This window comes from Coffea arabica, chromosome 10c (assembly GCF_036785885.1).
Source record: "Coffea arabica cultivar ET-39 chromosome 10c, Coffea Arabica ET-39 HiFi, whole genome shotgun sequence".
Classification (NCBI taxonomy): domain Eukaryota; kingdom Viridiplantae; phylum Streptophyta; class Magnoliopsida; order Gentianales; family Rubiaceae; genus Coffea; species Coffea arabica.
In genome coordinates, this window is record NC_092329.1 from 9,078,449 (window position 1) to 9,103,030 (window position 24,582).

Genomic DNA, 24,582 nt, shown 5'->3' on the forward strand with positions numbered 1-24,582 from the left:
TTTACGTTTATCACATGGGTTTTTGTATGTCATTGTCATCACCTATCATCACTAATCTTAGATCATGTTGGTTTACTAGAACCATATGTCTATTAAATAGAGCATATGGTCTACTTGTGGGTACGTAAACTGGATCTATCCAAGTATTTTTGTGTATATTGACAACAAGCCATAAGAGAAAAAAAATTTTCTTGTTAAGCACCGGTTATCCCTACCCACCAAACCACCACATCCCCAAATCCAACAACCTTCCCCAATCACCCTTCCAAACCAAGAATATATATATATATATATATATAACCACCTATTGATATGACAACAATTCATTGGAGTCAATTTGGAAACTTGATTTTGACAACTCAAGTCTTGTTTGGATAGTTAATCTTTTCCCAAAAAATTTATTTTTTCATAATCACATTTCTCAATCACAGTTTTATCTTACATATATCAAATCATTACGGTACATTTTTCTATAAAAACTGCAACAAAATACCAACTCAAACGGGCTTTTAGTTTCTCATTCTCCATTAGGTATTCTAGGCTTTTATCATCTTGTTTTTAGCACTTTTGTATTTGGGCTTTCAAGTTAGGATGCAATAGGGTCTGGGCCTCTTGGGAAGAGCTAAGGAAACAAAACAAAGTCAGCCCAACTCATGACCCATTCATACCCAATAAATAAGCGCGTGTTGTCCACCACAAGAAAATATTCGTGAGTCCTCCAAGCACCCGAACTCCAGTCATACGACCCGATCCATACATTATTAAGTCATCCGTCGCAAAATTGGACTTCCCTTTTTTTTTTTTTTAGTACTTAACACATTTTTCAGTCGTACTTTCGTCCTCTTGTTTTGGGGGTATCCTAAAGTCTCGACTCGGAACCTGAAAGTCGTCAAATTCTCTCGTATAGATCCTATCGAAGAATAAGCCAAAAAATAAGAACAGATTCGACTTGGGTTTTATGTTTAATGGTCATTAAATCCAAGTTTTAGAATCTGAGTATCTACGATTAAGGTAGGATTGGGTAGGTTCGATTTTAGGCGCTATTAGTATTATAATAATTAATTGATGGATCAGAATTGGTTTACCTAACTTCCTATTTATGCCCCTTTTCGTCTTATATGTAAAGTTTTGATTTTGATTCAATTGTCTTGTTTTTTGCCAGGAATTTGCTGTCATAAGAACAGGGTTTTTGTTGGGACATCAGGGATTTTTGTGTAGTGGGCAAAAATGGCTGTTGCTTCAGATGATGCCACTCGCAATTGCAGTCACTGGTATGACTCCCTTGTTCTTTTCTTTTCGTTTTCGTTAGTTCTTTTATGAGATTCTCTTGATGGGATTTCATTGCATTGGGTTTTTCTGTGGAGTTGGGGGATTTTCTAATTTTTAGGTGTCTGATTTTAATCTTGAAAGTGCTAATTTTTCTTTTGATTTGGGATTGAGGTTGTTAAATTTGGTGGGTATAATTGTAGTTCGTAAGTGTTTTGATCATGAATTTAGCTGAAGGACAGGACTAAAATTAGTTGGGAATCGTTCTCCTTAATCTTCCTTTTTTTGTTTGGTGCTAGTTGTGATGCAATCATAGGATCTGCAAGGTCTGATCATCATATCTGCATGGTTTTGACTTGTGAAAGTTTTTCTTTCTTGAGCTTCATGCGCATACAATTAAACTCTGGAGCTTTAATGGTTTATGAGGATGCCATTAATAGTGTTTTGCGTTGAATTAGAGAATACTTGTATTTACTATGCTTAGAGTACGTAATTGTTAAGTACCATGGCTCCATAAGACATTCTGTGTATGTGCTGAGAGTGGCTTGGTTATCTGGTTTTGCTGTACAAGCTGTAAATGATGTCTCTATGTTGAGCAGTACGCTTGTCAGGCTTGAAAGGATGGCCTGCGTTAAAGCACAAAGGAAGAAGAAAATTTCGGTGGCTGACATCAGATAGGATAGGATAGGATAGGATAAGTCTTTCATAAAGTTGAGTTTAAACAATTAGGCCTGGAATGTTTTAAACGAACTTTTTCTAATCTACAGAAAGCTTGTTTAGGATTATAGGGCATCAATTTGTTCCAAAGAGCTACTGCTAGTGCTGGGTTCTTTGGCTTTGGAAACTGGAGAGTCTATTTATTGGGTTTTAAGTTGTGTTTTTAAGTCTGATTGGTTTGACTATTTAAATTTTGTTGTTAATTATGTTTTGCCTTTGTGATGTGAGTGTGAAATTGGTTTCTTTTTTTTCTTTTTTTTGGATTGTGTAAAATGTAGTAACTTATTCAGCTTTACATCAATGCTGTTCTGGTGATCAATTCGGTTCTGACTGCATTACCGTGTTGGCTTTCTGATAGTGTTCATTGCTGTTTGACGTAAATCTTCATACTTGCAGTGATAGAGTGATACCTTCTTCAAATTTTGACTTGCATTTTGCTCACTGCTCTCGGAAGTTGGAAAAATGTAAAATCTGTGGTGATATGGTTCCCAGAGTATCTGCTGAGGAACACTTCTTAAGCACTCATGCTCCGGTATGGTAATTAGTTTCTTATATTTTTAGTATGTAAATCCTCCTATAATTTTCATCCCCAGCCATAAAAAACTCGAGGAAACCCCCTTTTACCCTTTCAATTATTGTGAACTTTTCTAATTGTCTGAACAAGAGTAATTTTATGTCATGAGTCTGTTATGGTCTAGTGGACATTAGATTTTCTACATGGCTGATGTATTTTGCACATAGTTGCTGAAAGAGTAAGTTATTTTGTTGCTTTCAACTTCTTTTGCATGATAGAGGTAAACAAAACTGAGCTTCCATCTGTCACAAACATGGAAATATTTTCCCCCCAGTATATTGAAATTAGAGTGACCTCCACTCAGTCTAATTTATTTGCATGCGCTTCCCTTTATTCAATTGCATTATATTTCTTTATGTTTTCATAAGAAATAGTTTTGCAACTTAAAAAATTTAACACAATAAGGTTGTAAAGAGATGAGGTCATTGTAATTGGAATTAGGGGAATATTATTACTATATGGCTAGTGTATTTTAAATGGGAGAATAGCTCATTATTGATCATTCTTAAGATGTCTATGGGCAGAAGATCCTGAATGAGTTGTGATTTTTTAATGCAGCCTAGAGGTACTGGTGCTGGTTTCAAGCTTCTTTACAGAACAATATGCATGCAACTTTTTGTGCATGAGAATTTCACTTCAAAATGTTTATTCTTCACATAAAAGTCAGTGGGCTAGCGTACTCAAGGTTATAATTAGGAGAATGTTGCAGCACTTATTTCCTTGCTCTATTTTTGGTGTCATTTTGGTTAACTTTTCTCCCTTGGCTAGGAAGAATTCCTAGGAAGGGACAGATTTTATTTTGACTGATCTGGTTTTAGGCATAGGTTGAACGTTTTGACAACTAGTAAAAAATTGGTTGGTAGTGCATTACCAAATTTTTGTATTTATATTCAGCTGAATGCTTTATGTGTATGGGTATGAAATCACCATGGCTTAATGACTTGTTCTTCGAGCCAGGTGTCTTGTTCTCTTTGCAGTGAGACGATGGAACGGGAAGTTTTGGCTATACATAAGGGTGAAAACTGCCCTCAGAGGATAGTAACATGTGAATTTTGTGAATTTCCATTGCCTGCAATAGATTTACTCGAGCATCAGGTACGAATTTTCATTGATAATGCAAGTAATGCACTTGCCGAAGCAATTGTAGTAGCTCTGGCACACACATTGATCCTGCATCACCCTCTAACATCTTAGATCAAATGTGGTCCCATTGGCATTTCAGGAAGTATGTGGAAACCGGACAGAATTATGTTATTTATGCAACCGATACATAAGACTTCGTGAAAGGATTGGCCATGATAGCAGGTGTACTGGAGTTGCTGATAATATTGCTGAATCTTCCAGGTCGAAGAAACTACATAATATCCTTCATTCAGCATTTTAATTTTCATCTCCATGAAAAAAAAACTTATCTTGCATCTAACTGGCAAGTACCTTTCCCAACCTAAGAACCAAACGAGTCTTGAAAGCAATATTAATTATCAAAGTTTTTGGAAGCAGATGTACTCAAAAGTTGTATGTTATGATTTACGTTTCTCTTCGATTTCCAGCTGCAGCTATGATTGTTTTTGTCTCCTGACTCAAAACTAGCATCTGGAATGTCAGCCTTCCAATTTACTTCTTTTGTTGCTGCAATATTGCCATATATGCTTTGCAAAGGCCTGCATATTGAATTTATGCTGTTTTTCTTCACCTAATCCCTTGAACTTTCGTTTGTCTAAAGGGCAACAAGGCCAGTTGAGAGAGACCGTGTTCCTCAAAGGAGGCAGCCAAACGAGTTCTCCAGAAAGCGCCTGCTGTTTACCATTGCAATTACCGGCATTGCAGTCCTTTTGGGTTCGCTTCTTTTCCAGAGGAAAACGGAACACAGTCAAGTGCACTAGAGGTTTTGGTGATCGCATTCGGGGCTGTCATACATACTCAGCTTCTGCAAGTTTTAATTTATTGAGATGTGTTACCTGATAAGATAATCACGTACTGCTGTATGCTTGAGAACTCTGTTAGTGCGTAAACAGACTTCGCAGATCAATCCCATGTATCAATTGATTTTCATCATTAATTCTTGGTAAATATAGATACATGTAAAGTCAGGAGTTCACAACAAAGTAAATTGGTGTGAAGACAAGAAATGAATGAAATAGCATCATACTAACATTCCTTCCGTTCTTGATATTACTGGTGCCAGCGAAGTAGGTGTTCCCGTTTCATAAACTCTTAAAAAGTTGGGCATTGCTTTGAGACCATATATGGATCTCTTTCTCAAAGGGCATTTAACGTTAGCCAGAGCACCTTGGCTATTGGTGATATACTTTAGATATACTTCTTGACCCTCCAATAGGACAACAATCTGTCCCTTAGACACTCTCAATGTTTGTGTCATTAAGGAGCATGAAAGAACAAGAAGAATGTCCTCAAATGATGAGACCCGGATATCAGTGGGCATATCAACTCATTATACTTGTTACCAGATAATTGGCTCACACTTGAGTAAATTAGGTCTTAAAAAATTCAATAGTTCAAATTGTGTGATGCCTTGGATAGATCCGGTCTTTAAAAACTCAATATCTTAAATGGTGTGGCAAAATTTAGGTTATTGATTGTTTTGAAAAACGAGTCAATCCAAGATATACCCTGATTTGGCTCATATTTATGTAAATCCTGTCTCTTAAAGACCCAATATTGTGGCACAATCTGGGTCATTGAGTTTTTGAAGATCCTGTCTACTCAAGTTTTGGCCGCCCTCTGAATTTACTTTTGACTGCGACGTTTCATTTGACGGGTATTAACAGGCATATCAATCGATTACACTTTTTCTGGATCTAGATTTGATTTTCAAATCCACTTCTTACCTAGACAAAGTAACAGATTTATGCCTTTTGAGTAGGGTTTGGTTTTTTGGATAATTCGAAGCCAAATCCAAATCTAAACAGATTACTCACCCAGACGAGAAATGTTCTATCCGTTTTTTTTTATGCTTCTGACCTTTTATCAAATAGTTTCCAAATTTGTAACTTTGAATCGGAGCGTTTATAGAAGTACGCAATGCATATCAAGACTCATCAAATATGAGACCATTAGGGTTTGGAATTAGGTCCAGGTTCAAGTATATTTGGTAGGTTTAAGTTCGTGTGTATGGTTTACCAAATAATTTACTGGGTTTAGATCTAAATTTTGTATTTCTAACCCCAAATCCTCCTATTGACATGCTTGAATAAATGATAGGGACACTTGCCTCCTCACCATTCCTTTTTTCACCATTGATCCTTGGGAATTATAATGTAAAACAAATTTCGTTGGCTATAGGCAAAAGATAAGAAATCTTGTACAAATATTAAATATATTAAATCAAAGAATAAAAGGAATATAATTTCTGAAAATTCTTATATCATGAAATTAATCTCCTCTCAAAGGATTATAATCGAATGGTTGAAGAAGCTTGTTCCTGATTCTACCTCTCAAATGATTTTAATCAAATGGCCGAAAAGGCTTGTTTTTTTTTATCAAAGAGTAGTGTTTCTTATAATTTGGGCATAAAAAAATGGTTGATTACGTTTGAACCCTCGAATCTTCAATTTTCAATTCTTCAACACTCAAATCTTTATTATTAAGTCTTCTTACAAAATGATTTGTATATTGTCTTTGAATGATTTGTATATTCGAAGTCTAGGACATATTAAGATCTCAATTTATCGTAAATATAAGTAGACTTTCATAAACTTGTAATTCACGAAACCCATTCAATTTGAAACTTTACAAATAGGTAGGTCCAAATAGTAAACCCATTCAACTTGAACTTTAGTAATATGTGGGCTCGAACAGTCGATTTTGATTTAATAAATCTATTAATTCACTTTAATTTAAATGGACGTTGCACCTTCATTTTGAGCCCCATCTGGAAATCTCCCAACTTATCCATCCAAGGAAACAACAGACTTGACATGATTAATTTAATTTAATTTAGTGTAATCAAGATGAATTTGTTTTTTTCCATCTTGATTAAATGAATTAAATAAAAGTTTCACTGTCTGCATATAATCCTATAAAATTGGGATCCAATTCCATGTAACCAAATGTAGCCTTAACAATATTAGGAACAAAACGTCAGTCGAGTGTCACTAATGATCACTTTTTTTTTTTTTTTTTTTTTTTTTTTGTAAATCAACTCAACCGTTCTGCACTGATCTTATTCGTCCTATTCTAAATTTCTAACTTATATAAAGAAGGTCCAACTGGATCAAGAGGAATTAGAGTTTATCAATCGATAATTTTTATACTAATTCTACTTCTACCCTTATTCTAACCTATCTAAAGAGAGATCTAGACCAATGAGAGTTAGAAGAAGTAATTCCTATCCTATCTCTAGATCAAAAGATGCATTATTACACATCATTTGAATTTAGTAGAAACCACTTAATCCCACAAAAGGCATTTAAAGCCATTGTAGTGGCCAACTGCCCAACGAGCCAAGTCGTTGGTTGCATGATGCCATGACACTTCTTCTTGTCTTCCCAATAATTTTAGTGATGTCCTTCGTCAAATGATCGATGTTCAAAAATCTATTAGGTGATCTAATCAAGTCCATAATGGACTTTTTTCCTCAGGTTGGAATCAAACGAAAGTGGAAATTTGATTAAAGAACCAACTGCAAGCTGCTAGTTCTACTATTAATACAGAACCTAAAGTATACCATCATGTAGGCCTAGGAGTCTAGGAGGAGATAACCTTGAGCGTTAGAAAGATTCCGTCAGTAACTAACTGCCTAATACTTTGCCTTTCATCCCACTGAACCAATTGGACAAAATCTTGCTCCTGAATTTCTCCCTTATTCTGTGGAAGTTATATTGATAAACTTCCAGTTGAAAAGTACAGAGACCTTAAGAAAGGGTACCCACTACCCGGAGAAAGTGTCATTTGGACTTGACAAAGATTAGACAAGATTTTTATGAAATGTAGACCAAAGGATTTTCTTAGAGTTCAGAAAGCTTAGAATTTTGTTAACAAAACTGGTGGCGGGCGCCGGTGGTAGGTGGTGGTGGAGTTAGTTGTGATTTATGAAGCGAGTGAATACCTGTCAAAGTCAAAGTAGTTAGTGGCGGTGGTGGGGTTGGTGGCGCGTGATGACACAGATGATTTGATGGTATTTGAATGAATATATTATACATGTCCTCTTCTTGGAGTAGCCGACTCTAGGAAAACAAAACAATCATGGGCGGTTTCAAGAATGTTGTTAAATCCATATGCACGTGCGGGAGATATCCAGGCAAGTCTACTCCACCTGGATTACATTTCTTTAACGTTAAGACAAGGATATTACTGTACTTCCTGATTACTTAATATTTTTTTAGATTTCTGGTTATGATGATTTTAGTTGAGTTGAAGAAGAAAAGTGGTTTTGTTAAATGTTTGCCAAAGTGGAATTGGCCACATGAAAAGGGGATCACAGTAAGTTAAGCAAGAACATCAATAAGTTGTCTCATTGATTACTCCAATACCATATACATTTTGCATGAAGAGTTTTTTCAAGTTGAAATTTTGATATATCTAGTAGTCTTGAATTGTATATTCTCTAGCTTTGACTATTAGAATCTTCATCAGCAAAACCTAACATTAACTGTCCTTTCTCCTTTGCTTCTCTTTTATATGACCCTGCATCCTGTGGTCTAGAAACAGATGGCGAGTCAGAAACGGTGCCTAAAGAACTTATTAGTTTTTGTTCACTCTTCTATTGACACCCAAATACAATTTGGACCAATTCCCTGGGCTAAATACCTATTCTATTAATGGAGGGCAATATGAACCTTTTGATAAAAAATTTTGCAGAAAACTGCAAGTGAAAGCGTCCCAAGTTTTTGACTGCTTAACAACTATAAGAACGAAGTCTGTTTCACACAATCTCCACTGTCCCTTAAGTTTGCTTGTGGCTTTTCTACTTAGCATTTCTTGTAAGCTATATCTGCTAACAAATTTTTGGTGGTGCATAAGGAAATAGTAACTGTAGAGCTATATAAGCCAAAGATAAATTGTTTGTCTCTAATTGAAGCTAAGCTAGCTCTAGCTTGGAATTTTCACTATACAGTCATCAGACTTCTATTTATTCTACTCATCTTAATTTGAGGTAATTAAAACACTGCAGTCTTCTTTTTTCATTGACAGCTGTGGTCCTTGGGAAATTTTTTAAACCATTCCTGTAACCTAGACTTTAATTGCTTTTCTGCAGAAGTTAGGAAGCATAAACAGGGAACTGGATTCATGGCACCTACAGGGGTGCGCCTGTCAATTCAAGATCGTTACGTAAATACTTCTCCTATCCAAGTCTCAGCCTCCCTTTGTGCCAATATTAAAGGAAAACTGCTTTTCCACTTAATTACCTTTTACAAACCTAAATGCTTTGATCATGTGGTGAGATTTAATGACATTTGCCTAATTATTACAAGTTCTGGGATTATAGTGCCTCAGTAATATAGAAGTATCTATATACTCCTCTTGAAGTTATCGACCAGATAGGTCTTATATTAAGTTGCCACAATACCTGCACTAACATCCACATGCTCATCGAATGATAGTTCATTACAATTGCGCTAAAAAGTTTGTCCATAGCTGTTGTCCATTGACTTTGTAGTTATGCCCTTCTTTTCCTCTTGGCTTTATTTTGCTGATATTTGTCTGATGTGTGAGTTTATGGGATGAGGTAATTTCTGCAGCTGATGTTACATGCATCATTAAGTTTTAGTGCTGATACAAAAAGAAAATTAAGTTTTCTAAGTGAAGAAAAAATTAAATTTGATTTTATTGAGTTCAGAAGTTGGACACTCTCGTAAGAAATCAAGCTTTTAAACCTAGTTTGATGTTTATTTATATTTGCTTATTTATGTTTTGCAATATGAACTACTAAAACATTGCAATTTTTTCAGGTGGTGATGGATAATGGTATACTGCAAGTCACGCTATCAAATCCAGATGGAATTGTTACTGGAATATGTTATAATGGCCTTGACAATTTGCTTGAAGTCCTGAATGCCGAGTCTAACAGAGGGTAATGAAAAGAACAGCTTCCTCTACTTTTGTTAGTGTTTGTATGGTATTGAATCCATTGTGGAGGTAGTGCAAGTCAAAACATATTACCCCCAGCATGACGATTGAGTGCATTCAGAAAACAGAAGCCTTCCTAATATGCCTGATATTCATACTCTAAGTCAGCTGTCTTAGGTTTTATTACCGAATCAGAGACTTACTATCTAGCGTAAAATGGTAGGTACTGGGACATTGTCTGGAATGCACTAGATGGAAGTGGGAAAGCAGGAGTATTTGAAGTGTAAGTAGTCAGTTTTGTCATTTTCATGTAAGCTGAACCTTTATGTTCTCTTACATGGCTCAGATTAGTAAGAATTGAATACCCATGCAGGATCAAAGCAACAGAGTTCAAGGTTATAAAGGAAACTGAAGAACAGGTGGAGTTGTCATTCTTAAGACCATGGGATACCTCCCTCCAGGGCAAGCTGGCTCCAATAAACATAGATAAAAGGTTCTTGAGGAAAATTTTCTTGCAGTTATCCAAGTGACGGTTGTTTTAAGTGTCAATGGTTTTACTTACTGCTATTGTTATCGTGTAGGTTCATCCTACTACGTGGTTGCTCAGGCTTCTACTCCTATGCTATATGTGAACACCTTGGATCGATGGACTGGCCTGCTTTCAGCTTGGGTGAAACCAGGATAGCATTCAAGCTCAGAAAAGACAAGTAAGAACATTTTCTCAATTCTATGATCATGTAAACATATCCAGTCAAAAACATAGCAGTAGTGTAAACGTAACCAAATTCTTTTAACCTCTGGAGTTTATATAGGCGAACCAATCCATGTAACATCATCAATCTTAAAATGTTTTGTTTTCTTTTAGTAAAACAATATCTACTGCACAAAGCCCCTACAGATGTGACCCTAGCTAGCGGTAAAGTCCCTACAGATAGCAAGAGAAGTTTCCATATGTTATATCTTCAGTGGTATAAGAAGAAGATGCCACTGAATTCGACACTTTCTAAAATCTGTACCTCAAGGAGCATTACAAATATTGACTTTCAATTTGCCAGCATAGCACTAATGCATTCATGCATTGCATTTCTAATGAAATTAGATTTGATGATTTTCATGTGGTAAAATTTCTCTGACTTGTCCAAGTCATATTGTCAACTAAGATATGACAATGCGCTGTTTGGCACATATAGGTTTCATTATATGGCTGTGTCAGACAGTCGACAAAGATTTATGCCTCTACCAGATGACAGGTTATCAGGAAGAGGCCAACCTCTTGCATATCCTGAAGCAGTCCTCCTTTTGAATCCAGTGGAGCCCGAGCTCAGAGGAGAGGTAAGTTTTTTTCAATGTGCTACAATGAACTATTAAAACTCATAACCACCAATAGGTGGAACAATAATTTTCCAGGTGATTTTAAGCTGTCTTAGAGTATCAATGGAGTAAATTCGTCCCATTTTGTTTTTCAAATTTCAGATACCTATATAGCAGTTTCAGATATTGTAGGTCTGAAGTTGCACTGCTCCATGTTTGATTTACGTACTGCTAAACTATAAAGATTGCAGACCACTATAACTGTATCCTTAGCACTTGATTCCATGCTTGGCAGGTGGATGACAAGTACCAGTACTCATGCGAAAACAAAGATCTTAGGGTTCACGGATGGATATCCATGGACCCACCTGTGGGTTTCTGGCAAATTACGCCTAGTGATGAATTCAGATCTGGTGGGCCCCTGAAGCAGAACCTATCCTCCCACGTGGGCCCCACAACTCTTGCTGTAAGTTAACATTGCATCACCATTGCCAAATTGTAATTCAAAGTAGTAAATTCATACGGCGTAATGAATGATTTTGGTTGGTGATATTGAGTCATTATATTCGATTCAGATGTGTCTTAGTTCTCACTATGCTGGGGATGATCTGTCACCAAAATTTGCAAAAGGTGAGCCATGGAAGAAAGTTTTTGGCCCAGTTTTCATCTATCTTAATTCTGTCATGGGTGAAGAAGATCCACTGACACTCTGGGATGATGCAAAGATACAGGTTTGACCAAAAAAAGAATTTGTTTCTTTGATTATATTAACTTATGTACTTCAATACGAGAAAGTAAGCAATAGTATTGATGAGTTTGAGTTCTGCTCAGATGTTGAGGGAAGTTGAGAGCTGGCCGTACAGTTTCCCAGCCTCAGAGGATTTTCCATCTTGTGATCAACGGGGGAATGTTAGAGGTAGACTGTTGGTCGAAGACAGGTGAGACCTGTGACATGCAGGTTACCATTGGTTCACTTTTCATTTCTTATTTATTTGTGAGATCTAATTCCATTTCTTCCAACATGGATATATTGCTAAAGCTGTTTTGACTCTCTGGCCAAGCTAGGTATGTTAGCAGTGACTATATACTAGCAACTGGTGCATATGTGGGATTGGCCCCACCAGGGGAAGTTGGATCCTGGCAAAGAGAATGCAAGGTCAGTTTGATTGGATATAAAATTAAAAGATTTAGCAGCAGTGAGTGCATCAATGAAACAAATGAATGGAACAAGCATGTGCAATTGTGCATACTTCTTATGTAATGACATATTCTGCTGCAGCCAAGCTTTTCTCTAGACTGTTTGCTCTGCTTTCCTGTTCTTTCTTTGTTCAGTCTTCTACTGTGTTTTCTGGCATTTATAGTAGTAACATCTTTATGTATTCTCATATACTGATATGAAGCAGCTTGAAATTTGATTGACTTGATTGGAAGTTGACATTTATTACTCTATTCTAAGTGTTCATGTTAGGCGTGGTTGGTTGGTCACCTAACTTCATTTTCATCAGGACTACCAATTTTGGACGAAGGCAGATGAGGGAGGGTACTTTGCCATAAGAAATGTCCGAAGTGCTGATTATAATCTCTATGCTTGGGTCCCTGGATTTGTTGGAGATTATCGGAATGAGGCACTCATTACCATAACTCCAGGTTTTACTTCAACAAAAAGGTTTTCTGGATGTAAACATAATTCTTCACCCCATATTTTGTCTAATCAGAATGGAATACAGGTTGTGATATGGATATTGGTGATATTGTATATGAGCCTCCAAGAGATGGTCCAACTTTGTGGGAAATTGGCTTTCCAGATCGCTCTGCTGCAGAGTTTTATGTTCCTGATCCGAACCCGAAGTACATCAACAAAGTCCTTCTGAGTAGCCCTGAAAGGTTAGGTCACCTTCATATTCATATGAAGCGATTTAATCCAGAGTTAACACGAGATTAGAGATAGAATATTAAGTGACATTTTGTTGATAGCCTTTATCTTTTACCACTATGATGGGATTGCATAGTAGTCAGGTGACATTATGCCAAGAATGAAGTGCATGTTCTCGAACTTCTTTCTTGTAACAGGTTCAGGCAATATGGACTGTGGGAGAGGTATTCAGAGATATATTCTGAAGGAGATTTGGTGTATACAGTTGGCGAGAGCGATTATAGGAAAGATTGGTTTTACGCTCAGGTCACCAGGTGATTCTAATGGAGATTAATATTCCAAGATGTTTTTAACTTCAGGATCTTGCATCATTGCATGGAAAATGTCATTGCTCTCTGAATTGCAAGACAATAGCAACTCGAGAAATTTCTGATGGCATTCATGACTCGTAAATATTACCAAAACACCTCGCATGTTCACTTTAACAGCTTATAATTGCCTGCTTGTGGCTTTCTGCTGATATTTGCTATGAACAGTTTATAGCATTTTAGATGCTTCTCAATGAATGAGCTCTCATGTTTGTAGGAAGAAAGAGGATAATACTTATCAAGGTACCACCTGGCAGATCAAGTTCAAGCTTGATGATGTCAACAAAGGAGGGATCTATAAGTTGCGCATTGCACTTGCATCTGCAACATATGCTGAATTGCAGGTAGATGGCTGCTGGAGTAATTCTCATGTGGGTAAACTTGCAGACGGTTTTTACATCAGACTCATCCAAAATTTTCTTGTAGGTTCGTATCAACAACCCAGGTACAAATCGGCCTTTGTTCTCCTCTGGATTGATTGGAAGGGATAACTCTATAGCAAGGCATGGGATCCATGGGCTTTATTGGCTTTACAATGTGGACATCCAAGGTGCTTTACTGGTGGAAGGGGATAATACAGTTTATTTAACACAGCCAAGAAATAACAGTCCTTTTCAGGGTTTCATGTATGATTATATACGCTTGGAAGCTCCCCCCAGCTAAATAGCATGCTTTCTGTTCCTGTAAAGACGAGACCTGACATCAATTATTGAGTTCTAGTACAACTTAGTAAAAAAAATGGTTAATAAAGCTTCTATCTTGTTGAACTTTGCAATTTGTACCTCATGGCTTCTTCCCCACCTGGGAGCATTATATCTTTTACTGTTCTGTTACAAATGTAATATGTAAGAACCAGTCATTAATCATGTAAGTCATCCAATGAATCCCAGATCTGATCCAGTGAGTTGTAAGCTACATATACATCTTATAACATGATTTATTGTGGATAGCTCAGATATAATTGCTGCAGTATATTATTTGAACAATGTGTTCGGTCTTATAAACCTCGAATTAATCAAGACCTGCATGCAGTCTCAACTTTAGTGAAGATGAAACATTCTTCATGGCAGCTAAATAAATTCAAGAAGTATTAATGTTAAGTTACAGCTCAATGAGGGCTTAATCAAGATCTGCTTGCATTCTCAACTATAGTAAAGATGAAGCATTCTTCATGGCAGCTAAATAAATTCGAGAAGTATTAATGTTAAGATGCAGCTCAAGGGCACTTAGAAACAAAGGACCTTATATTTGGATTTTGGCACCATTGATCGCACACGCCTAAACATGATAGCCTAGGCTTATTTTACCATCAAAATTTCAAATGCTTCAGAGTTTGAAATCTCAATCAATTGCCTGTGGTTATACTGGGGCCATTTCGAATGGATCCTGCGGAAATCATAAGAACCAGGAAGCTTGGAAGTTATTAACATATGCTAGTTGTGTTTCTGGAGGGTAATTTAAAAACACACACAAGGTGAACAGTAGTAACATAAATTGCCCGTTGTCTTATGCTGGGGTAATGTCAGACGCAACATGCTGTCAGAATTATGGCCATGAATCTGGGAGGATAAGTTACAAAGGCAACCAATTAGAAGCACCAAGAAATGAGGAACTGCATTTTTTGTATCTTTAAGCACAAAGTCATCTTACTCTTTCACTTGTATCCAAACAAAACGAAAACCTATGCAATGTGAATATCTCTGCAATTGCATGTTAAAACTCCTGAGAACCCTGGAACGTAAACTCTTCCACAACTAATTTTTGTCTCGAAAAATTAGTCTGGAGATTGATTCTAGAATCTTTTATTTGCCAAACCATCCAATCATGGATTGCCAGAATCTCTCACTTTTATCCTTCTGTTTGAGCCTGATAGTAGAGGGCTTCTTGTATTATAGAGTTTGATAGTAGAGGGCTTCTGTTTGAGCCTGATAGGAGAGGGCTATCCGCTCTTCTGTAGCTTTCCATGCCTGCTTAAGTAACATTATCCTCCCCTATTTTTTTTTCTTTTTTTCATTAAAAATAAATAAATATCTTGCACTTTTTCCTTAATCATGGTAAAAAACTTTGGTTGCCTAAAAAAAAAAAAAAAAATCTTATCTTTGTTTTTATTTTTCTCTTCAGCATTTCTTTTGGCCTTAAAAGGATATCTGATAGAAACTAGACGTTATTGGATGCTGTGAGATGTATTTTATCCATCTGCTTCAAGTTTGTTATATGGTTCTAAGCTATGAGTTTTGCTGAGGTTCTGGTGAAAGCCATCAAATTCATGGACAGCCTCAGATAAAGAAAGTTACGTAGAAAAGCACCTCAAGACTCACCCCATGGTGATGACTCATGACTCCTTGACTTGCAATTTGAGTTGTTTAAGCGGGTCTTGCAAGCTATTGTCTCACCAACCAGTGTTGAGGATTAAGTAAAGACAATTATGATGCTATAACAATGAAAGCAAGCTTTCCCCAGGCTCAAACAAAAGCATACTTACTGGTTTAGTAATAGCACTTTTGCTTGACTGCAGGGAGGGGAAATGTTGAAAGGCCAATTAAATAGTAGCAAAAGTTTCATTTTCTCATAAGAGAAGTCCTTTCAGAATTCCAACTAAGATTAAAAAAAATTTTGGCAGAACTCAGAGTGGACAGCGGGGAATAAATTCCAATATGTCTCATTCAAGGATACAGTTGAGTGTTCAAGATGAACATGTAATAGATTCTGACTCCATCCACTCTTTTCTTTTCTTCTGCTTTGTTTTCTTTATTATTCTGAGATTATTGGTACTGCTTCAAATCTTGCTTATTTCACTGACTTAAATGGATTGCAAGACTTTGTATCTTAACATCAAGTAATTTTGGCAATATAGTCAAAACAAAGGCTGATATAAATGTGACATAACTTTTCATCAATACTATTTTAGTGGTTCAGTAGCATCTCTGAAAGAGGAGAATAAAAGTTTCACAAATGTCTGAATGGATTCAAAACTTGAACACCTTGAGCAATTTTATTTCAGTATTTCGAATTCAAATACGCTTTTAATTTTTCCAATGAGATGCAAAAATGTATACAGTCATACCATACAAACTATCATAATTGTTCTATTTATATTTTGCAGGTCGTAATGGACAATGGCATTCTCCAAGTCACAATATCAAAACCTGATGGCATCGTTACTGGAATATGTTATAATGGCATTCACAATCTTCTTGAAGTTCTCAATGAAGAAGAAAATAGAGGGTATGGTCATCAGATCATTCTCTGAATTAACTTTCTAAAATTTCAAGAAAATCACAATGCATTTGCTCATATATGACAGAAAAACAGTAAGAAGTTGCTTGACCCTCGATAGAATCTCATTAATCCTAGACATAATTCATTACAAGACTTTAACATGTGATCCTGCATAGGTACTGGGACATTGTATGGAGCCCAGAAGGAAGCACAGGAACAACAGGAACTTTTGAAAGGCAAATTTCTGCTTGACCACCCCCTTCTCCCCCAATTAAAAGGGAAAAAAATCCCCTTTCTGTCATGCACATGTTATTCTGTATCAAATCTTATTAGGGATCTATATAATGCAGGATCAAAGCCACAACTTTTAAGGTTATTTTGGAGGCCGAAGAACAGGTAGAGCTTTCATTTTCAAGAACGTGGGATACATCGTTAGAAGGCAAGCTAGCTCCTCTGAACATAGACAAAAGGTTCTTGCCTGAAATCATCAATCCATGTCATGTTCAAAATTGATGATTACAGTTGATAACATCCTAATTGTGATGGCATTTCATTAGGTTTGTAATGCTGAGTGGTTCCTCTGGCTTTTACTCCTATGCTATCTATGAACACTTGAAAGAGTGGCCTGGATTCAACCTTGATGAAACAAGGATAGCTTTCAAGCTCAGAAAGGACAAGTAAACACTTTCCCTGCAACTCCATTCATGTTGATCAAATCTTCTTCCTTCCTAAATACTGAGATACATGCTTTGCTATAGAAAAGAAAACGGCAAATTGACTAATTGCGTTTGCTTGTCATTCCTGAATTTCTTGTTTCTTAGTCTCAGACCTAAATGTATCGGTGTGCTAGGTTCCATTACATGGCTATAGCTGATAACAGGCAAAGGTACATGCCCTTGCCTGATGACCGGTTACCAGATAGAGGCCAAGAACTCGCATATCCTGAAGCAGTCCTACTTGTGAACCCTGTGGAGCCAGAGTTTAAAGGGGAGGTACTGCTTCTGTTTCTGCTTCTGCTTCTGCTTACAAAGTCACTATAAACATATATCATCAGAGAATCTTGACAGCATTTACAGTGTTTGGAGTTCAAATGTTATAGATTAATTACTAACTTAGCCAAGAATAACAGGTGTCCATCTCAAACTATAAACTTCAGGTTTAGACCAGAAACTGATCATTCAATCCCCTAACTACACCTCCACCAGTTCAAAAGATTATAGGGTCATCAGATTTGCCTCACAAACTCATGTAAGGAAGTTTTACAATTTTCTCTTTCGCTAGTATTTGATTGATTCCCTTTGTACATCTCCCAGGTGGATGACAAGTATCTGTACTCGTGTGTCAACAAGGATCTCAAGGTCCACGGATGGATTTGTATGGATCCACTTGTGGGTTTCTGGCAGATTACTCCAAGCAATGAGTTCAGATCCGGCGGACCCCTTAAACAAAATCTGACTTCTCATGTTGGTCCAACAAACTTAGCTGTACGTAATTTTTAGTCTATTGCACAAGATCTCAATTTTCAAGGTTCATTTTTCTTGGTTGTCCAATTGTTCTTCAAAATCAGAATGCAGAACCCTGCTCAATGGACCAGAATTAAAGATATGATAGTACTTCTATAGTAGCACAAACCCTCTTTAGCAGTAGAAATATAAGCCATGCATACAAATTTCTTGCCACCAAAACAAGAAAATTACCAGCTATTCAGACTAATACAATGCGTGACTTTCTTTCATACTAAAATAAAATGGCAATTTCAGGTGTTTCTCAGTGCTCACTATGCGGGAGAGGATTTAGTGCCCAAATTTCAACGAGGTGAACCATGGAAAAAGGTTTTTGGACCAGTTTTTTTGTATCTCAATAATATTTTGGAAGGAGAGGATCCGTGTTTACTTTGGGAGGATGCTAAGAAACAGGTTTAATTCTTGAACATATTCTTACAAGTTAGTACAATGATTTTACATGATAACAATTATTTTATGCAGAAAGTTAAGAAAGCCATAAAAATCAGTGTATGTGCCAAGAATGATCATACGAGGAACATCTTTCAATACTAAATTTGAACTGTTATGCCAATTTCATGGGGCGTGTGAATAAACTACAATTTCTACGTTATGGAACATTCTATCTATGGCACAATTTAAATATTTATCAGCAAACAGATGATGATCGAAGTGAATTGCTGGCCGTATAGTTTTCCATCCTCGGAGGACTTCCAAAAATCAACGCAGCGTGGTAATGTTAGCGGAAGACTATTAGTTCAAGACAGGTGATCAAAACTTCTTGTCAGCAACTGTAGAAACATATATATAAGCAATATATATATATATATACAGGTGATCAAAACTTTATATATATATATATACATATATATATATACACATACATAAAGCTTAAATATTGAATTTTATCAATTTTCAAAATGTTCAATTTTTGTAGTAGTAAATTTAAAGTTTAAGCAAAATTAAACACCTCTTGACTTTAGATTTAATGGAAATATTCTTAGTTTGTTCTACCTACATAAAAAAAAATGAACACTTGGAGAAACTCTAGAGTAGAGTTCATTTTTTACTAAAAGGAAAAAATTGCATGAAACCCATTATTCTATTTTCTAAAAATGAAGCTTTAATGCTTGTACAAAAGGTAACTCATGCTCTTCTGAAATTTTATTTTATCACTTACATATTAAACATTTTTAACTTATGTTTTATTAAGACATGTACGTGCTGGTGGAAGATTGGGTTGAGTGGTAAGTACGGAGAGATTGTAAGTAAGAAATTCTGAATTAAAAACCTTTCACTTATAATGAGAGAGATATGGAGAGAGACATGCACATGCAAGTGAATATGCAAAATGTCATTTTTAAAATTAATTAAGCAATATAATCATTTAATAAAGCTAATTAATTAATAAAGTTTTTCTAGATTATAATGGATTTCCATGAAATACTGCTTCTCTGTTCAAGTTTTATATCGCCATTGAAAAATCTTCAATTAGATTAGTTGTTCACAACAATTAAAAAGGAAAAATATTGATTTGTGTATTGCGTGGATTCTTGCACCTTTTTTTTTTTTTTTTTTGATAATTGGATTCTTGCTACTCTAGGTTCGTCAGTAATGATCCTTTACCAGCCAGTTGTGCTTATGTGGGCTTGGCTCCACGAGGAGACGTGGGATCCTGGCAAAGAGAATGCAAGGTGATACTCTAAATAGAAGGAAAGCCTAAATATATTACTATGTAGTGATAAACCAAAAAAAAATAACAAATAGTTATCATTAAAAATGTGCTTCAAACAAACAAATTAAAAAAGAAACAATGGTTCATAGTAATATATACAGAATTATCTTCATCCTATAAGCACTGTCTATTAAGTTTTATTTACTAGAGTGAGTCTAATTATCAAGGTTTTAAAATCCAGACCGTTCGTTGAATCAGAAATTTTACTGGATCAAGGGTCACTGGTTCAACTATTGACTAATTATTATTGAGCTGAAGTTGACCCATGACGTCATAATTACGGCATAAATAATTATTAAGTTATTTTAATTATGATACATACCACTAAAATAACTTAGAAATTGAAATAATAAAAAATATAGAATAAATAAATTAATGCAATAAAGAAAATTATATTGTACTAAACATGAGCAATAAAAAAAGATAATGAAAAATGAAGTAACTATGATAAAATGTGAAATTTCTTGATTATAAGAATAAAAAACTTGTGAACTAATCAATAAAAATTGGAGGCATAAAGAATTAGGCTACAATATAGATAGTTTAATTTTAATAATGATTTAGTAAATAAAAAGTAACAACATTAGTGAGAAATTTTGAAATGCCTAGACAATTAAGAGCTGGATTGTAGTTTTTAAAAAGTATAATGGCACAAAAAAATAAAATATTGAAATGTCTAAAAGAAAGAATGAGGGTTGGCTGGAAAAAAGTCAAAAGTAGTGGTGCCATCACCATGGCTGGCTTCACGACGGTGTTGTTGAAGCTGTCGGCTGCACTTTCTAAGTGAAAAATACAAAACTGGGACAGTTTGATAATAGTCATTCTGGTTCAATGGTTGATTGGCCCGACCGAACGAGTCAACTGGTTCTGACAATATATAGATTGGTTTTTTGAACCTTTTAGGTTTTAGCCCTTAACCTGACTTGAAAAATAATCCAATCGACGGTTCGACCAGACGATCCGGGTTAGGTTTTAAAACCTTGCTAATTACTTTTATCCCAGAATCACAAATAAGATTATATGTGGTGTTTTTTATGCATATCCTTCTTCGGATTCGGAACCTCTCCAGTTGAGGTGCATCCAGTTCCATCTAATTATTTTAGGTATAAATTGTGAGTTTTATATCAACTCAATTATAACTCACGTTTACACCGAAATTTTATTAATTTATGCAATTGAAGAGAATTGGAACCGGAGAGGTCCATTTCACCCTTCCGACTTGTTAGATAAGTTAATTATACTCCAGCTTTTAAAGATAGACAATTCGTAGTGATGCATGCAATCAATTAAAGTAAGGGTGCGTTTGATAAAACTGAAATCTGAAATTTGAAGTCTGAATTCATTAAATTATTGAATTGTTAAATATTAAATCTAACACAATTAAATGTATATCATATTCAGTGATAAGTGTATAGGTTATCAGTTAATTTTGAGAGTAAGTTTAATCTAGAAAATTCAGTGTCATATAATTAATTTAGATGTTCAAACAGTTTGAATATGTTAAGATTTAAATCCATTAAATTTAAGTGCTGAATTGAGTTATTAAACAGGCGTCAGTAAGGCATAATCAACTTCTTATCTGGATGACTTGACAGGACTACCAATTTTGGACAAAAGCAGACACCAATGGTAATTTCTCCATCACTAATATACGTACTGGAGACTATAACCTCTATGCATGGGTGCCTGGTTTTATTGGTGATTATAAGAGTGATGTCCCTATCACCATAACTTCAGGTTTAATTTGCTCGAATTTTCAGCTTTTTCTAGTTTTCACTGTTTTTTTTTCTTTCCTCTGTACAAGGCCGAAGTTCATCTACATAAATAGTAACATTTACGTTTAATCAGGGTGTAAAATTGAAATGGGTGATCTTACTTATCAGCCTCCCAGAGATGGACCTACAATATGGGAAATAGGCATCCCTAATCGTTCTGCGAGAGAGTTTTATGTTCCTGATCCTAACCCAAATTACATCAATAAACTTTACACCATTCACCTTGACAGGTTAGTTTCATTTGCATGTCTATTATTATTTTGACTCGGGGCCTTAAGGGCTGAATATCGTTTTGAGATTAGTAGTATTTTTCAACCAAGAATGTGCTACTATAAAAAAAATAAATAAATGTTTGCATTTCAACTTACTTTTCGCAATAAATTTAATTTTTTTTTTGAGTATTTAATAGAAATCAACTTGGCTATCAACCATCCCAAATTGTTGCCAATATCCATTTGTTATCACTTCAATTTTTTTTTAGTACCATAGCCAAATTCTCCTATGAGCAAATTTCTTAATTTTCAACTTTACCAACATACTGTGGATGTAATTTGGATCCCAAAAGAAGCAAATAAAATTACGCATAATTTAGCACATTTTGCTAAATTGGCCGATCTACTTAAATCGCTTTGAGAGTCTCTTCCTATCTTTGTAAAACAAATGGTGCTGGACGAATTCCAACAACCCCTTTAACAAAATTGTCTATTATTTCTTTTTTTTTTTCTTTTTTGCCGAATTTATCCTGATCAGGTTCAGGCAATATGGACTGTGGGAGAGGTATACAGAGTTGTATACTCAAAATGACTTGGTGTATACCATTGGCCAGAGTGACTATAGGAAAGACTGGTTCTTTGCTCAATTCAACAGGTAGAACCATTGTTGATTTCTTGGGTACATTAATTTTTCGTGGTATATGTACATAAAACGCAAGAAAATTGCATGCGTGCAAAAGTTTGTTATGTGCTAGTAATAATAAGCTTATTTATTTATTGGTGATGTATACCATGTTAGTGTGAAGAATATCCTTTACATGAAATTAACTTCACTTTGCACCCCTGAACTCGTATCACTTGTTTATTCTAAAATTCGATTTTGAACACTTTGCACTCAAAACTCTTAATTTTAGATATTTTACACCCTAAACTCTCAAGTTGTCCCGTTTAAGTATAATCAATGATTGTGTTCGCGAAATTAACGAGATAAAAAGCAATGAAAATTAATTACAATGTCAACTATGATTCTTTAGTTTTTTTTTTTTACCATTTTTAGCACATTATAATTTATTTATATGGTCTCAAATACAAATATTGTTAGCAAAATTAACGAGATAAAAATTAATACAAATTAATGATAATGTATTGTTTTATTCTTGCTATAATACCTTGGTACCTTTTGATTACTTTTGACACATCATCATTAATTTATTGGGGCCTCTATGCATTAATTATATAAAAGTTGTCATTAACTAGATTTAAATAGGATAAACTTGAGAATTTAGATGTAAAGTGTCCAAAATTGAGAGTTTAGAGCACAAAATATCCAAAATTAAGAGTTTAGGGTACAAAATATCCACAATTAAGAGTTTGGGGAGCAAAATAAAAAAGTGATATCAGTTCGAGAGAATGAAGGTGGAGTTTATCCTAGTGGAAAATTGGCACCGTGAAGTTATGAGAAAAGTTGGTGATTTCTGTGTATGTTGAGATAGTTTCTGAAAACTTCAGGAAAAAGGATGACAATACATATCAAGGAACCACTTGGCAGATCAAGTTCGAACTTGACAGTATCAGTACTGGTGGCAACTACAAATTGAGAGTGGCACTTGCATCTGCAGCACAAGCCATTCTGCAGGTATTTTCGTTAAAAAAAAAAATTTCACAAGTTTCAATTTCATGTTTTCTTCAAAAAAAAAAAAAGAAAAGAAAAAGAAACTGATCTTAAAGGGACTCACCATAAGAAATATTTGGAAGATGAAAAGAAAAAAAGATACATTCAGGCTTCTCTCTTGAGGGTTCTGATAATTTCACTTGGCTTCCCCTATTCTGAGTTTTAATCTTACAAAGTCAAAAAAGGCCTTGAAAAATGGCCCTAAATATTTTCAAGCATCAACCTTTAGATATTAATTTACTCAATCATTTGCATTAACCTATTAAACTCTTTGTAGCCCACCAATCCATAGATGATTTTTTTATTCTAAATTGCTTTCATTTATTTGATGCACTCTCAAGTTACTTTTGTGGTTGAATTTTTAATTTCTATAAGCCATGGAAGGATAATTCGGAAATGAAAATAATTTATTAGCACTTCATGTGTTATTTTTACATTAAATTTGAAAATAAAGGAGGTACGTATGATATTTAAATCGGCAAGGCAGTCAAGTGAAATTATCAGAAACCTCTGAAAAGGTTCATGGACCCATATAGCAAAATACTCACAATATTCTAACATGTAGGTTCGCGTGAATGATCAAAGTACAGAAAATTCTCCTCTATTTTCAAGCGGGTTGATAGGGAAAGATAATTCGATTGCAAGACATGGGATTCACGGCCTCTATTGGCTATTCAATCTCGACGTTCCCAGCACGTTGCTTGTTTCAGAGAGCAATACAATCAATTTGACTCAGGCAAATGGCACCAGCCCTTTGCAGGGACTCCTGTATGATTATATTCGCTTGGAAGGACCCTAATTATTTTTTCTTGAGATACTCTATTTGAGATCCTTTATAAACTGTTGTTAATTCACGGGGCTTGGCTACTTTGTACCTTTGTTCATTTACTTGGTAAATTACTCGAAATTACGAAAAATTTCAAGCAAAAAAAATTGCTTATATATACCTTTTTTTTTTTGGTTTGACAAAATTGCTCAAATGTATTATGTAATTACTAGGGTACGTTGTATTCTTGGTTTGACATGATATGAGAGTATTTTAATTTCAGCTACTCTTTGAGGTAGAATTTAATTTGTTGCTTATTGAAAATCTAAATTCAAGAAACAAAAGCAACAAGAACTTTGAAAAAAGAAAATTGATCTTTGAAATCGATTCATAAAATCATGCCCTCAACAAAAATTGATCTTTGAAATCAGAACATAAAATCATGCCCTCCGGGGCTTGGTCTAGCCCTGGTTCGAACCTTGCTGCCAGCAAGTTGTGGAGGGTGGGCAATAGTCTGCGAGATCCACTCTCTGCGAGACACACCTTAAAAAAAAATCAGAACA

At 35.3% G+C, this 24,582-nt stretch overlaps 3 protein-coding genes across 3 annotated transcripts; all 3 read left to right on the forward strand.

Moving 5' to 3' along the window:
• The first annotated feature begins 833 nt into the window (after positions 1-833).
• On the forward strand, positions 834-4,616 carry LOC113714694 (uncharacterized). Its single transcript, XM_027238694.2, has 6 exons — positions 834-1,011; positions 1,163-1,271; positions 2,380-2,515; positions 3,515-3,652; positions 3,780-3,901; positions 4,281-4,616. The coding sequence occupies exons 2-6, from the start codon at positions 1,228-1,230 to the stop codon at positions 4,438-4,440; spliced, it is 600 nt and encodes a 199-aa protein (XP_027094495.1). The 5' UTR covers positions 834-1,011; positions 1,163-1,227; the 3' UTR covers positions 4,441-4,616.
• A 2,419-nt stretch (positions 4,617-7,035) lies between these two features.
• On the forward strand, positions 7,036-14,087 carry LOC113714696 (uncharacterized). Its single transcript, XM_027238696.2, has 16 exons — positions 7,036-7,817; positions 8,775-8,848; positions 9,469-9,590; positions 9,810-9,869; positions 9,960-10,079; positions 10,168-10,293; positions 10,777-10,918; positions 11,193-11,363; positions 11,473-11,628; positions 11,729-11,835; positions 11,963-12,053; positions 12,403-12,544; positions 12,625-12,781; positions 12,968-13,084; positions 13,356-13,482; positions 13,565-14,087. The coding sequence occupies exons 1-16, from the start codon at positions 7,763-7,765 to the stop codon at positions 13,799-13,801; spliced, it is 2,004 nt and encodes a 667-aa protein (XP_027094497.1). The 5' UTR covers positions 7,036-7,762; the 3' UTR covers positions 13,802-14,087.
• A 2,157-nt stretch (positions 14,088-16,244) lies between these two features.
• LOC113714697 (uncharacterized) lies at positions 16,245-24,275 on the forward strand. Its single transcript, XM_027238698.2, has 14 exons — positions 16,245-16,363; positions 16,534-16,593; positions 16,708-16,827; positions 16,915-17,034; positions 17,208-17,349; positions 17,671-17,841; positions 18,118-18,273; positions 18,520-18,626; positions 19,463-19,553; positions 21,190-21,331; positions 21,443-21,599; positions 22,120-22,236; positions 23,091-23,217; positions 23,819-24,275. The coding sequence occupies exons 1-14, from the start codon at positions 16,248-16,250 to the stop codon at positions 24,050-24,052; spliced, it is 1,860 nt and encodes a 619-aa protein (XP_027094499.2). The 5' UTR covers positions 16,245-16,247; the 3' UTR covers positions 24,053-24,275.
• Positions 24,276-24,582: the final 307 nt, after the last annotated feature.